Source organism: Ananas comosus, linkage group 4, assembly GCF_001540865.1.
Source record: "Ananas comosus cultivar F153 linkage group 4, ASM154086v1, whole genome shotgun sequence".
Lineage (NCBI taxonomy): Eukaryota > Viridiplantae > Streptophyta > Magnoliopsida > Poales > Bromeliaceae > Ananas > Ananas comosus.
The window spans coordinates 11,155,993-11,168,233 of NC_033624.1; the positions used below are offsets into that span (position 1 = coordinate 11,155,993).

The window sequence follows — 12,241 nt, forward strand, 5'->3', positions numbered from 1 at the left end:
ATTTTGACTGTATCCGATCCGAATTTGACCCGAATCTGATCCGAAACCGAATTTATTTTACATTATATATAATAATATGTATATAAAAATTTGATATTATATTTGAATTTATATTTTAAAACTTTAAATTCAATATAATATATTTTGAAATATTGAAAAAAGAAATAATTGTTTCGGGTTCAGATTTGGGTTCGAGTTTCAGGTTTTTGATCGAGTTCGAGTTTGGATATGAATTTTTAAAATTTGTCGGTTCGGATTCGGATTTCGGGTTTGTAGTCGGGTTCGGGTTCGGGTTCAGATTCGGATTTTTGAAAATCCGCTCCGAATCCGACCGGTTGACATCCCTAACAATATTCATAGCTAATAAATTTATTTGTTAATTTATTAAATTATTTTTAATTAATATTTTGATGTTAATTAATTAGATAAAATATTTTTAATTTAAAATTTTAGCTCTTATTTCTCTTGTTCCAATCTAATCATTCAAATATTATTTACCTAATTCTCAGAAACAACCCAATTTTCTTTCAAACGTAAAATTGCTCTAATTTTTATTTAGGCTTCTTTTGTATATAGCCCCCTCTTAATTTTTTTTTTCATAAATAACTCCACGAAATTTATAAGACGTAAGTGCGATATAAGCGCCACATTAGCGGCTGTAAAGGGTTAAGTTGAACACGATGGATGATTCACCGTGTTTGGTCGGGCTCAGCAGTAGCCAACCCTACAGTGCAAGAGAACTCAAACAGCACTACAGTGCATTTTAGCTTAAACAGGGTGAATCATTTACCGTGTTTAGTTCACCATATTTAATTTATACTAGCCAGTCGCTGACGTGGCGCTTGCGTAGTTGGAATAATGCGAGTTTTGCAATTATAAGTTTCGTGAAATTATTTATGAAAAAAATTTATAAGAGAAACTGTAAAACCTTTTTTTTTAATTTATATTTGAACTTATGTTTATTTCTAAAATAAATAATTTTTTCGGCTGAAATTTTATCGGCGTGTGAACAAACTCCCACCTCGAGATCCGTCTCCGAGTCCAAGTCGTGTTTCCTGGCACGGTGGACTCGCAGCCGACACGCTTTTTCCGCTCTCGGATAGCCAGACCAATCCACTTCGCTCAGCATCCGACACGTGTACAGTTCCCTCTAGACGAACGGTCGAGATCATTACCCCAAACTGTTCCTTTTCATCTCTTTTTATGTATGGGGACCCCTCAATTACACGACGTGTTGAAATAGATAACTTTTTGATTGATATTCTCTTAATTTTTATTTTTTTTAATCTGAATTATGGATATTTTTAATTGGACAATTAAACCTTTCAAAATTATTTAATTTTTAAATTATTCGATTTGAGTCGGCTAATGACACTGTGATCGTAAAATTTGAATGCAAGTCTTATAAACTATAAATTTATTAAAATAAATAATTAGTTTAAATTTTAAAATTAAAATGTTGTTGGCCGGCTCAAATTAAACAAATTGAAAGATTAGGTAATAAAATTAAAATTTTAAAAGGTTGAGTAACCAACTCAAAAGGGGCCTATAGTTCATATAAGTTACATACATTTTAAACTATTTTTTAAAATTTAAAATTTTATGATTAATTAAGTTAAAATTTTATTAAATTTTACGGCAAAATTAGAATTTTTTAGTTAATTAATCGAGTTTTATTTGTGACAAGTAGACTCCTCAACTTTATTTTATTTTATTTTTTAACTAGCAATCCTTTGACTTCTATTTTTTAATTAAGTTTTCATAGTTAGTTAAGTTACAAATTTTGTTAAATTTGGTAGCTCAATTAGCTACTACTAGGTAATTTATCTAAAATTATTCACTATGAAATAGTTTCAACTATTAAATCTAATAAAACTATCAATCAATTGGTAAAATTTTTAATTCACTTGGCTAAGAACACTCAATTTTTTTTTTAAAAAGTTGAGTGTTTTTAATTCACAAGAAAAGATAAAAATGTACGGAGTTTACTTGATTTATGACCCATTTTGATCCAACTACTTAACCCTTAAAACTTTAATTTTGTTATCTAACATTTTAATTTATTTGATTCGAGTCATTTAATGGCTCCTAAGTTTAAAAATTTCAATACATCATTTATTTTTCACGAGCCTAATTAGCATATTTTATATAATTTATATAACTATAATTTTTGAAAGTAAATAATGGGACTAAAATTTATATAAAAGAGTCATCAAATGATTTATATCAGATAAATAGGAAGATTGAGTATCAAAAGCAAAATTTTTAAGTGGTTGAATCAAAACGGTTTAAATGTTCGGATAAATTCTATACTTTTTTTATTTCAAAAAAATAAAAGTTGGGAAGTTTCTTTCAAAATTGTATAGTTGAGGGGGCTTCATACATTTTCACCCACTATAAAACCCAGAGACCGTGTTCGTCTCAATCCCTTTTCGCCAAGGAAAAGGGCGAGAGGAGGGGGAGGGGATTCGCCTCTCTCTCTCTCTCTCTCTCTCTCTCTCTCTCTCTCTCTCTATCTCTCGATCTCGATCTCGATCTCGAGATGGGTTCCATGGAGACCCCAATACCCTACGCCCCGGCGCACGATAACGGCTCGGAGGAGGTGGAGGTGGAGGAGAAAGGGGAGGAGACGGAGATGGGGCTGAACCCCGTGGATCCATTCCTTGTCGAGGCCCTCGAGAACCCTCGCCATCGCCTCACCGGTAAAATTGCGTGCTTGAGCTTATTTGGTAGCTTAATTGTTGGATTAGATGTTTCATTTGATTGTTCTGATTAGGGATTTACCAAGGTTTGATGCATAGGAGGTGGAATTGGTTTGTATGTTTGGGGAATTTGGGCTTTGGGGGTTTGCTGATTTGTGTTTTGAGGCGAATTTGATGGTTTGAGTCCGTTCCGACCTTGTTATGCTTGCTCATGGTGATTTGTGAAGGTTTATGAGGTTAATTTCCGTTAGGTTATTGATATGACGCTGATGTAAAGGGCAACTTGGTTTAATAGTAGGTTTGAGCTGGATTACAAGCTCTGTGTTACCCAAAAGATCGATTTTGTTGGGTAACATCTAACATGGTACTAAACCCAACCCTAAGCTCCTGCCGTTTTATAATGTCATGGGTCTGATCCCCACCTTCAACATCCATTTGATGCATTTATTTAATGAGTTAAATCTCTACTTGCCTCACCTATGATTTCACGTTCCTTTTGTATCCATCATGCACATGGGTGCGAATTTAATTTTTGGAGGGGCCAAAGAAAAATTTATTATAATATTATTTATTTAAAATTAGTAATTAATAGTTGTTTTTTTGGGAAAAAAATGATGTAAAACAAAGTTGGGAGGGGGGCCATGGCCCCTGCCAGCCCCCCTTCTCTCCGTTCCTGCTTGAGTAAAGGCGGTGTGTGTATATATATATATATATATATATATATGAGCCCGGCCGGGATACTATCGATAACACCAAGGATTTGGTGCTATCGAGTTTTCCATTGTTAGATTTAACTCTTTGATTATTTTTACCCGTTAGATTATATTATTCAACCAACCACTCACTCAACCCTAAGGGGCCCACATCATCCTAACCACACATTTCTCAATTCAAGGATTAAAAAACTAATAGCACCAATAGCTTGATGCTATTGATAGTATTCCAGCCTAGTTCTATACAGCCTAGTTCTNAACCACTCACTCATCCCTAGGGGGCCCACATCATCCTATCCACACATTTCTCAATCCAAGAGCTAAAAAACTAATAGCACCAATAGCTTAGTGCTATTGATAATATTCTTCTATATATATATATATATTTGGGCCTGTATCCTATCATATCGATCTTCTGGGTAACATCATGGAGAAGAGATACTGCAGCTAATACTTAGATCAGCTCAACTCTCATTGCTGTCATTGTATCTTGAGTCTATGGTCAAGAAAGATATTTTCAGATATGTCCGAGGAATCATAATTTCATCCCACCATTTACTTATCTATGTTTTAAGATGCTTCGTAGGCTATTTATTGAGTACCTAAGCTAAAACACAATTTCTTAATGACAAAAGTTACAACAATCACTAATAAATGTAGCTATTGTAATTTTTTTTAAAATAAAAATCTAGTTTTAAAGAGGTTTCAAAGGGGCAGTTTCTTCATCTCTCACTTTCCATTCCATTTCCTCTTTGAGAGAAGTTGTCAAGATTTCTAGAATCATATGTCAGGTCAAAACATATATCTTTCTGAAATTTAGGTCAATTCAAAGGCATTTGTATAAACAAAGATTCTTTTAACTGGTTTGCTCCACTCATGCTTGCTTACAGTGGAATAGAATGACAAAATATTTAGAACTTCCTTAGAAAAGCATACTAGCATAGAATTTACAATGGAGTGAAATAATTTTCTTGCCTTGAATAAGAATTTTCTGTTAAAATCAACTTTCTCCACCTTAGTTGCATGAGACTAATCTATGAAAATAGTGGTAAACAAAACTTTCTTCTGTATATTGAATATCAATGCATTCTTACTCGAATTGTTTTCCTTTCAGGAGAAAAAAATACCCCAAACCTTATTCCCTTAAATTTACCCTTTAATTAGAGTTATCTTGATAGTTCTGAATATAAACAAGAAACCTGTTTTGACCCCAAGGACCAACACTCGACATGACATATTGCCAACTCGAATTGACAAAATTTTATTTTCTGTTGGAGTCTAAATACTAAATATATTTATACATTAGCTATCATCTCCATAAATTCACTTCCAATGTGTTGTTCCCATGCTTGAGATCACTTGGTGAATCTTTTTGTCATGAATCTACTGGTTAACCTTTCTGACCTGATGATGCACCAATATTATCCAATAGGTGTGATAACTTGTTACATCCATCGTAATGCCTTCAATTTGATCTGGTAGAGAATACATGCCCAATTGTTTTTGGATAAGCAATTTACTATCTTCTTCATTCTCTACTTCCTCCTATTTTATCTTTTCATTGCATAGTATGGTTCCACACTGTGCGGCAGATTTTCTATCTTGCTGCTCTTCGATATCATTTACTTCAATTCCATCGCTATCATAATCTTTCTCTTTATTTTAAATGCCGTTAATTTGCTTTGTAAATTTATGAATTTTTGCTATTAGGGGTTTGACAGGCATATCTTGTTTGATGCTTTGGCCAGATTATCTAAACATATCTTTGGTTTCTATTTAGTTTTCTTATAATTCGAGATTTTCTAGGTCAAATGTCAAAAGTAGCGAATCATCCTTTACATGTTTCTTTCACAATATAAGATCCTTCATTACAAGTGATGAAGCTTTATCTCCTGATAAAGAGACCTATGCACGAATAATGAATCTGTAGATTATTTGACTCGGACAATACAATTTCTATTGATGCCAAACTGATGCAACCTGATGTATGCAGGATGCTTGTAAGTCATAGCTTTTTTTTTTTTGTGGNGGGGGGGCGGGGGGGAGGCGGGGTAGAAGATATTAGCAAGACATGAACTTTACCATTACTACCTTTTTGTAAATTAGATTTACTGATGTAGATTACAAAAGAATCAAATAGCTTTATGATGGATTTTGATGTTGTTAGTATAAATCTGTAGTATATAAGGCGTTTTCCCAGGTTTCATATAGATTTCTGCTGCAAAAATTAGATTCAATAAGCTGAAATAAAAAATATCTATGATTAACTGAGTCTAAAGAATCAGCCATGCAACAATGAAACTGCAGCAAGAAAATGATTAAATTAGGTCGACTCGAGTAAAAGTTTAATCAAGAAAAGGAGGAAGAAAAAGAGTTGGAGAGAGAAGCTCCACACCTAGGAAACCATCTATATTGTTACCAAACTCTGTTTCCATGCGTCTCAAAGGATAGAAAACCTTTTCCTCTTCGAGATGGTTACTTCTACTGCCTAGGGCTTCTTTTGACGAGTGCAATGGTTTGAGAATCTCTATTTCTCTATTCCAAGTTATCTGAGCAAAATATAAATTAACTAGGACTACTAAAAAGAAAAATTCCATTTGATCCTTGTATACTAAGAATCTCTTTTTCTCTATTCCAAGTTATCCGAGAAAAATTGAAATTAACTAGGACTACTGAAAAGAAAAATCCCATTTGATCCTTGTATACTGGAGTACAACCTACTGACTTTTAAATTGGAGCATCTGAAACCACCATTTATCTTCAAATGGGAGGATATTAAAAGAAACAAAGAAACTAGGAGCCTAGTGGGTTGTGAACCCCGAGCCTTCTGCTCTAATACTATGTGAAACAATCATTTGTCTATGAACGCCACTGTTCTAAATAGCAGCCGTGGTGGCCACCATGGCGTTGCATGCTCGGGCTATCTCTATGGCGTTTTGGAGCAAAGCATGCCGATATTGCGGGTGTCGCCAGCCATGGTGGCCGCCATATAGCGGGAAAAAAGTGGCCGCCATGTGCCAACAAGTTAAATGTTGGTTTTTAATTGGGTTGTAAGGATCCTATTCATAGTTTTCTCTCTTTTCTTCTTTTTCTTCTTTTTGTTCCTTTACTTTTTTTCTTCTTCTCTCTTCTCCTCATCTAAATTTCTTCTGCTTTTTCATCTTCTCTGGTTTTCTGCTTCTTCTTTGTTGCTGTTGTTGCTACTGTTCTTCTTCTTCTTCTTCTCTGTTTTTCTTATTCTCTATTTTATTACTTCTATTACTTCTATTACTTCTTTTCTCCTCATTTTTGTTTAAAGATGATGCCAATTGAAATGTTGAAGTTTAATTACATACTTATATCTTTATTCTTTAAATTTGCATTTTAATACTATATCGAATTTTTATTTTTTTGTGATCTTCATTTAGTCGGAACCTTTTACTATTGCTATTTTAGATCGTATGTTTTATTATTCTACTTTTACCTACTTGATTGACTAGTAAAGTAGTAATAAATTGATTATATATAATATTAAAAAATCAAGTCTGTCATGGGCATATATCATCCACCAAGGGCATATAGCGTCCGCCATGGGCATATAGCGTCCGCCATGTCGCCCACTACCCGCTATCTGCTGTAAAGAACCCTGTAAAACCCCTATCCGCTACATGCCTGCCATGCACCATTTAGAACATTGGTGAACGCTTAGGCCACTGGAGAAGAGTGTTTTAATCACTTATAATTTAAGATCAGCCATTCATATGAGGCTGTTTGAGTAAACTGATTACCACAATGATCCATGTGCATCCAATTTGGTGAATGGAGGACTGAAATTTGCACCACTTTAAATTGATTAATTCAAATTAAATGAGCTTTATACATAAACTAAGCTGGACTAACGATGATCCGTGTCAAAAAAAGCTCTAGGAATCTTTCTATTGATTTCAACTACTACATTTTGAATGGACAAACACCTAGATCATCATGGTTTAGTAGTCCTGGGAATTTGGAATCATCTGGCTCTAGTAACTCTGAATTCTCAGTTGTGTTGTTGTGTTACTTGATCTTTGCTCTATTTGTCCTGCCATGAGTTGGGCTAATTTGAACTAAATAGGCAGTAGTGACACACAGAATTTGCGTTTCAAATTTAGGTAGATTCATTTAAAGTGAATCCTTTTGGGGGTTTAATTTTGATCAGCTATTTATGTTCTTGCAAAACCTTTTAAGCTTAGTTTAAAAGTCACAAGGCACACCAAGGCTTAGGGGCTTCTGAAGCTAGGAGGCAAGAGTGCAAGGTACTCACTCAAGCAAGATGAGGTGCACATTTACACAAATTTTCAGGGACAGAAAATACTCATTAAATGTCGTATATTACCACTATAAACAAATCATAAGTACGGTTACGAAAGTAATATTTATAAAACTGAATTATCCTTATAACAAATCACTAAGATATATATATATATATATATATATATATATATATATATATATATATATATATATATATATATATAGGATTTCTCAAAGCCTACATAGCTTTCAGGAAATTAAGGAACAGAGTGACGACCTTTATTATAATATTATTTATAAATAAAAAGAATAAGGTAAGAAAAGAGAGGAAATCCAAGTTCAAGAGATGGATAGACTTACTCACTGGAAGGATTGTCGTCGCGTTTGTTGATCACTAGGATAAATGCAGTAACTGGTGACAATATAGTATTCTATAGTTAGAGTAGATTAATACACAATCTGTGCAAGAAGCAATTGCTTCTTAATCGTAAAATACTTGCGCAACTCCTTTATTTGATAATCTTATTGGAAATCATGTAAAGACAATTCCATAGTTATAGTATATTAATACACAATCTGTACAAGAAGCAATTGCTTCTTAATTGTAATATAAACAGCTAAATACCCTGCATCTATGGTTTCTCAACCCCTTTGCACTAACATTCTGATTCCACTTATAAAAGTTGAAGTCCATATCTTAGATAGGCGTGTTTGACTGGCATAAAGCACCTAGATGGAGGTGCACACCAAGGCCTTTGGGTCCCAAGGTTGGTTCTGTGAGTCTAGGCACTGAGTTGTGCACTTGTGGCGTGCCTTTTCAACTATTCCTTTTAAGGTGGATATGTGCCCATATTAGAACTGTAGTGGTCAAAGATTTTCGGTCCAGTGTGAATAAGTAAAGAAGCTAGCCCAAAATGTCTCAATGTCATTTCAACTAAATTCTGTTAAAAAAAGGAAGAAGGGTTTTGTTACATGGTGTATATATTATTGCTTCTTCTGATTCTTTGACCGATCCCTTAGGTCATTACAGACAAGGTTGATCAGAGGATTCTATTGTATGATTTGCTCTCATCATGAAAGCTGTTTTGACCAAAGAAGAGGGAAGATATGATTAATTCATTATATTTCTATCAATCTATCTTTATGAATGAGAGGCCGAGGATGGTTTTGAAATACTTGTCGCTGTTACATTAGGTAAAGTAGTGCCGTAATTGAGCTGGGGTGTGGTAGCATTGGCTTAGAATGAATTTCAAATGCAATGTCAAGCCTGTTTTCCAGCTTTTTTTCAGTCACATACTGAGTCTAATCTGTTAGCCTGATATTCTCAAACAACTCAAATATTTCCATGTGAGAAAAGATCAAGCTGGAATCGTTTCTAAACCACACAGTTCTGGTGTTTCATATGAACAAATGCTGACCATGCTTGCCCACGTCAATATCGTTTTGTTTTCTTTAAGGAAATTGCCCATGCCAATGTTGAGATTTGAAAAATGAACTGTTAGCACTATTACATATGTATATACTATTATATAAATATTACATGTATTTGATATGTGTTCAAATTATTCTTCATCTTATTGTGATATATTGTTGTAGCGTACAGCATACTACTTCAACCTTACAAGACTGAGCTTTATGAAACACTGTTTATTTGGGTTTTAAATTATTAAAGGTCCTAACATAAGGATTTATCAGGTTTGTCGCTGTCAAAGAGAGCTGGCTTGTTGAGACTTGTGGAAAGATGTCATTATTGACTTACTTGATTAGATGCTTTGCTGTCGTGTTTCTTCTTTGTGAGCTGAGATCCTATAGATTTGCTGTTTCTCCTTTTTTTTTCTCTTTTTTTATAGAAACCTGTCATCGAATCCTGATAGAATAATTCAAGAAAAACAAGTTAATTCCTCTTTTCTCCCTTATATGTGGTTAAAAATTCTGATTTCTTATCCTTTTTCTTTTCTTAACCTTAATTAATAGTCCAAAAGTCCTCTTACTCTTTGTGAGACATGTTAGGTGAGTTGAGAGCCGGTGGGCTGGAATTAGGCCATTTTATTTATACGTTGAATCTTGAAGCAAATTATTTTCAAATGTATGCATTGGAATAAATAACCGTCTAAAAGATTTAAAGAGTAAATTTGGCTTGTGAGTTTGTTTTGCTTTGAAGTAATTGCTTCTTCTATTGACTCCACAATGTAGTTCTGCGGATGGAGTTGGATATACAGAAGTTCATGCAGAACCCTAATCTCCAGGAATTTGAATTCCAGCACTTCCCTACATCATACCTTCGGTGTGCTGCTCATCGTATTGCCCAACATTATGGTTTAGAGACTACTGTAGCAGATAGCATACTAGACGGTTCAAGTAGCAGAATAATTGCAAGAAAAACATCTGTAAGCAAAATTCGATCTATCTCTTTATCAGAAATCCCTTGTAAGGTGAATGACACCGAGACGAGAGAAAAGTTTAGGATTGCTATTCGTCAAAGACCTAATAAAGTTTCCCAAAGTGACGCAAATGTTTTAGAAACCAAGAAAAATCTATTGAAAACTGTTGAAGAGAGAAAGGAGGAGTATGATAAAGCACGGGCCCGTATATTCAGTGGTACTAGTGTTACTGACCCTGAGATTCCATTGCCTTCAGCTACAGCTGTTGGAAGAAACTTGTCTTTAGAAAGAGAAGAATCAGTTAATTTCAGGCCCTTGGTTGAAGAACATGATAAGATAACCATAAATGATTGTCCCTCTAGAATTGCCATTTTCAGGGACAGGGAAAAGGATCGCAATGACCCGGATTATGATAGGAGTTATGGAAGGTATTACTTTTGTTATTTCAATAGTTGCATTACAATATGTTTCTGTCGATTAACTGACGCAATAACCATTTCTGAACTTTTATAGGTATTTTCAGGGTCTTGCTCCCAACCCTAACTTCTATATAGGGGCTTTTGGTGCCCTTCACCCTCCACTTTTGCAATATGATGGGAGTTTTCTGCAGTTTGGCAACTTCCCAGGAAACCAAACCTCTTTCAACTGTGGTATGGCAGATTCAACTATGAATGCCTTGCCTGCCGTTGGGTATCAACAATCATTCAGTGGAGCTGCATACCAGCAGTGGCCTTCGTCTACTATGATGTACACAAACTGCTATTACCATCCTAGACAAGCCATTGTTCAGGTTAGTAAATTGTCTTCCGATCTGACTAGTGTCTTCTGGGTTTTTGACTTAGCTCTTGATTTTCTTCCTTGGCGTTCCATTTTCTTGGTTGTGCAAATACGGAAGAACTCGGTTTTTCCTTCTGGCCACCCCAGTTTAGGCAATCTTGGTCTCGAAGGAGAACTTTTGGAATCAAATTATAGCAATGTTTAAGTTATATTTTCTTCACCTACTATCAAATCACTATATCCGTCCTCATATGATAAGCAAGATTTTAAGTGCCTATTGGCACGCGCCGTGCCATACCATGCCAATAACTTATCGGCGTGATATGACCTTCATGCTAATGGCATGGCTCAACATCCTCTTTTCTTTTGAAATTAGCAAATAGTTATCTTAATAAAGTGCAAAAGATTTGATTAATATATATAATGAGCAATTGAAATATATAGATGCCAAAGAAAGTAAATATTTCATGTTGTAGTGTGTCGACACATGTATTTTTGTGGCCGACGCACATCGGTATGTCGGGACACCGTGCCATACTAAGCCAGCAAGTTCTCGGCATGATCCCGTGCTTTCATACTCAAATGCTCGATGATAAGTAATTCGTTGTTTCCTTGTGAATTTTCACTTAGTAAATCTTATTTTAAATTGATTGAAATTTGTTTTGTGGGAAGGCTGTTACCTTGCAGCATTACTCATGTTCTATGGAGTTGAGGTTTGAAAAAAAACCTCAGAAATGGAGTTCCATTTATAAATCTTAGTTTTTTTTTTTTTTTTTTTTTTCTTGCTGCACGTAAGTAGTTTCGGGCATAGTGATGGCTAGCAATCTGGGGATGCCATTTAACACTGGTGTTTGTGCAGGTTCCATCCTACCAAAGCTTTGATCATTCGCACAACAGCTAGAAGTTGGAGGGTGCAGATTGTTCATCAGTTTTTATGTTGCCTAAGCTATGGTAAAGTAGAGAAACTGAGAATGATATACTCATATGTATTCTTTTGATTGTAGCAATTACCTAAACTAAAAATGCTTAACATATTATGCTAGTTTGCTCTTGTACACTATTCTATGTTGAAACTCGTTAGTACATGAAAGACATGACTTCCTTATCCTTGTTTGGTGTGAAGTAGATTCTTTTCTCTCATTTAATTTCCTCTAATAAAAAAACAACTGAATGCTTGTAGCACCACTCTGGGCCAACTATGATGATTGTGCGTTTCTATCTGTGAAATCACTAGTCGATATATAATTAAAATTCTCTTCTGGTTTGCTAGATTCATTTTGTTTAGTAAGATGCTTAGAACAAATGTACTTGTGGTAGTCACTTGCCCTTATATTACTCCTAAAATGCTATGTATGATAATAAAGATGGTCCTGTAGGCCTTCGAAAACCCCAAATA

The 12,241-nt window shown here is 34.7% G+C and overlaps 1 protein-coding gene across 1 annotated transcript; it reads left to right on the top strand.

The window, feature by feature from the left end:
• LOC109708956 lies at positions 2,443-11,990 on the top strand. Its single transcript, XM_020230931.1, has 4 exons — positions 2,443-2,702; positions 9,881-10,496; positions 10,582-10,858; positions 11,705-11,990. Exons 1-4 carry the CDS (start codon positions 2,543-2,545, stop codon positions 11,744-11,746), a joined length of 1,095 nt encoding a protein of 364 aa, XP_020086520.1. The 5' UTR covers positions 2,443-2,542; the 3' UTR covers positions 11,747-11,990.